The sequence below is a fragment of the Suricata suricatta genome, chromosome 4 (assembly GCF_006229205.1).
Source record: "Suricata suricatta isolate VVHF042 chromosome 4, meerkat_22Aug2017_6uvM2_HiC, whole genome shotgun sequence".
Classification (NCBI taxonomy): domain Eukaryota; kingdom Metazoa; phylum Chordata; class Mammalia; order Carnivora; family Herpestidae; genus Suricata; species Suricata suricatta.
The window spans coordinates 140,632,526-140,635,215 of NC_043703.1; the positions used below are offsets into that span (position 1 = coordinate 140,632,526).

At 47.5% G+C, this 2,690-nt stretch overlaps 1 protein-coding gene across 1 annotated transcript in view; it reads left to right on the forward strand.

The window, feature by feature from the left end:
• The window catches only part of LOC115290731 (xanthine dehydrogenase/oxidase-like), a 55,753-nt gene that overhangs the window by 21,339 nt on the left and 31,724 nt on the right, over nt 1-2,690 (forward strand). Inside the window, exon 7 of the mRNA XM_029938556.1 lies at nt 1,934-2,026. Within this exon, the coding sequence (XP_029794416.1) occupies nt 1,934-2,026 (93 nt within the window). The remainder of the gene's footprint in view (nt 1-1,933; nt 2,027-2,690) is intronic.

Sequence of the window (2,690 nt, forward strand, 5' to 3'; positions counted from 1 at the left end):
GCTGGGACAGCAGGGTGGCCTGTGAGATGTGCCTCAAGTGATGTGGTCCTTAGGGCCTGTTAGTTGTGGCCCTGGGGCCCAGAGCAGCATGAGTTCAAGTGGAGGAGGACTGGCTGGAAGAGTCTTCTATCTACTTTGGCATATGACTTGGGTCTTTGCCATGGGTCACATAACATCCTGGCCCCACTTAGATCCTAATAGAAGGGAATCCACAATAATTTTTGAGCTCCAAGTTCGAAATACTTTCTTAAAATTTTTTTTTAATGTTTATTTATTTTTGAGAGATAGAGAGACAGAGCTTGAGCAGGAAAAGCACAGACACAGACTTTGAAGCAGGCTCCAGGCTCTGAGTTGTCAGCATAGAGTCCGATGCAGAGATCGAACCCACGAACCAGGAGATCATGACCTGAGCCAAAGTTGGCCGCTTAACTGACTGAACCACCCGGTTGCCCCCGAAATACTTTCTTAAGACCACTCCATCTGCCTCACCCCTTCTCTCTTGTACACACACCCAACAGTGTAACCACTGACAGCCAGGGTAGGGTGTCGGGAAACTGGGCATAGAGAGAACCTTGTCAAAATAGGCCCTGTATGGCCTCGACCTGCATTCTTTATCCTGGGAGCCGAGATTCAAACAGGCCAGACTCCTCCAAGTTTGGGCCACCCATCAGAGACTCTGAACAGCACCCCGAGGGTGGGGAGGACGCACAGACATTTCTTTTTGAACCTTCCCATCTGTGGCCCTGCGGGAGGGAGAAGTGCAGAGATAACCCGGACTTGAATGGAGGGGAGCATGCTCACAGACCTTTCTAACTTGACAGAAAGTGGATAGAGACGTGTGGTCCTGCAAAGTCCTGCACCTTGAGGGGCTCAGGCAGATGTTGGGGATCAGGAGGCAGATTTGATGTTTTCTCTCTCAATTTCCTTTTTGTCCAAATGCTAGACTTTCATGCTACTATAACTATTATACCCCAAATCTAAGAATTTCCTGTTCTTAGCTCTGTAACATGGACAAGAACCCGACCTTCCTGTGGCTCAGTTTCTTTTTATGTAAACAGAAAGTCACAATATCTGCCAAGGCTATTGTGAGGATTTAGTGAGTTAAAATATGTATGGTGCTGGGGCACTTGGATAACTCAGTCTGTTGGGCATCCAACTTCAGCTCAGGTCATGATCTTGTGGTTCATGAGTTTGAGCCCCAGGTCAGGTTCTGTGCTGGCAGCTCAGAACCTGCTTCAGATTCTGTGTCTCCCTCTCTCTCTGCTCCTCTCCTGCTCGTGCTTTCACTCTTTCTCTCTAAAAAAAAATAAATAAGCATTTAAAGAAAATATGTAAGATGCTTAGGCAGATTCCTGACATATTTTAGTAAGCTGTGGCTTCATTTATTATCCCCTATCCCTGCCACACACACATACACACACACACACACACACACACACACACACACACACACACTGGTTAATTCAAGTTTCATCTCATTTTAAACTAAAAGACATATCAGCAGGGCCTATGGTGGTTCTGTGTGTGTGACATGTGTTTGTGACAGGATCAAGCAGGCTTTCCTTACTGAAGAGCAGAAAATCGTGAAGGTGTTGAAGGCACAGCCAGAGTCAGAAAGCAAAATTTAAGATAAAAAATGAAGCTTTTTTGGGTAATTAAAAAAAAATCAAGAGGCAAAAGAAAAAAAAATGTTCATCTCATTTGAATTCGGATAGGATTTTTCGGGGGAGGGAGAGAAAGACACAGTTTTCATGCTGATAGTGTGGAAACGACACGGAACCCACATCTTGTCACCTGCATGTGTCAGTCCTGAGACACCCACAGAGCACGATGCTATCGTGACTATGTCACAGTCCTGTGTGGGTGGTGGGAACAACACCAAGACCCGCTCTGGGAGTAGCCTGTTCACTTCGGGTTTCTTGTTTCTCTCCAGGCATTGAGATGAAATTTAAGAATAAGCTGTTTCCTATGATCGTCTGCCCAGCCTGGATCCCTGAGCTGAATTCAGTGGAGCATGGACCGGAGGGTAAGTGGGCATTTGCCCTGAGTCCATGGAAGGGCTGGATACTGGATGGGTCCCATGGGAGGGGTGGCGGGTGCCAGGGAGGCCTCCCCTTTGGCACCTGCTTTTCCTGGAGCCACCTTGCGTGGGGAGCAGGGGCGCCCTTCATTGCCTTTCTCTGCCAAGCATCCATGGAGAATACCAGTGGGCAAGGAGGGCTATGAGATTTCCCATAGTCATTCTCAATCCTGACTCTACATTGGAATCACTCATAGCAGAAGGGGGTCAGAGCTGGGGGGTCTTGGGTACTTAAAAAAAAAACAACTAAAGAATCAGGACTTCTGTGTCAGAGATTTGATTTTATGGAGTTTGAGAACCACAGGTTTAGAGACGACAGGATTCTTATTGTAGGATCCAGAGGGCTGTGGTTGAGTCCTGGCTCTTGTACTAGGTGTGTGGCACTGGGCAAGTCACTTAACTTCTCTGGGATTTCACTTCCTCATCCACATAAAGATGCTAGACCTGGTTCTACCTCACTCAGGCACCAGTAAAGCACTGTAGGGGCTGAGTGTGATAGTGTTTTCTGAGCCAAGAAGGGAATCACCATTGGTCTGCGCGTGTGTCCCCAGGTATCTCCTTTGGAGCCTCTTGTCCCTTGAGCCTTGTGGAAAAGACACTGGCCGATGCA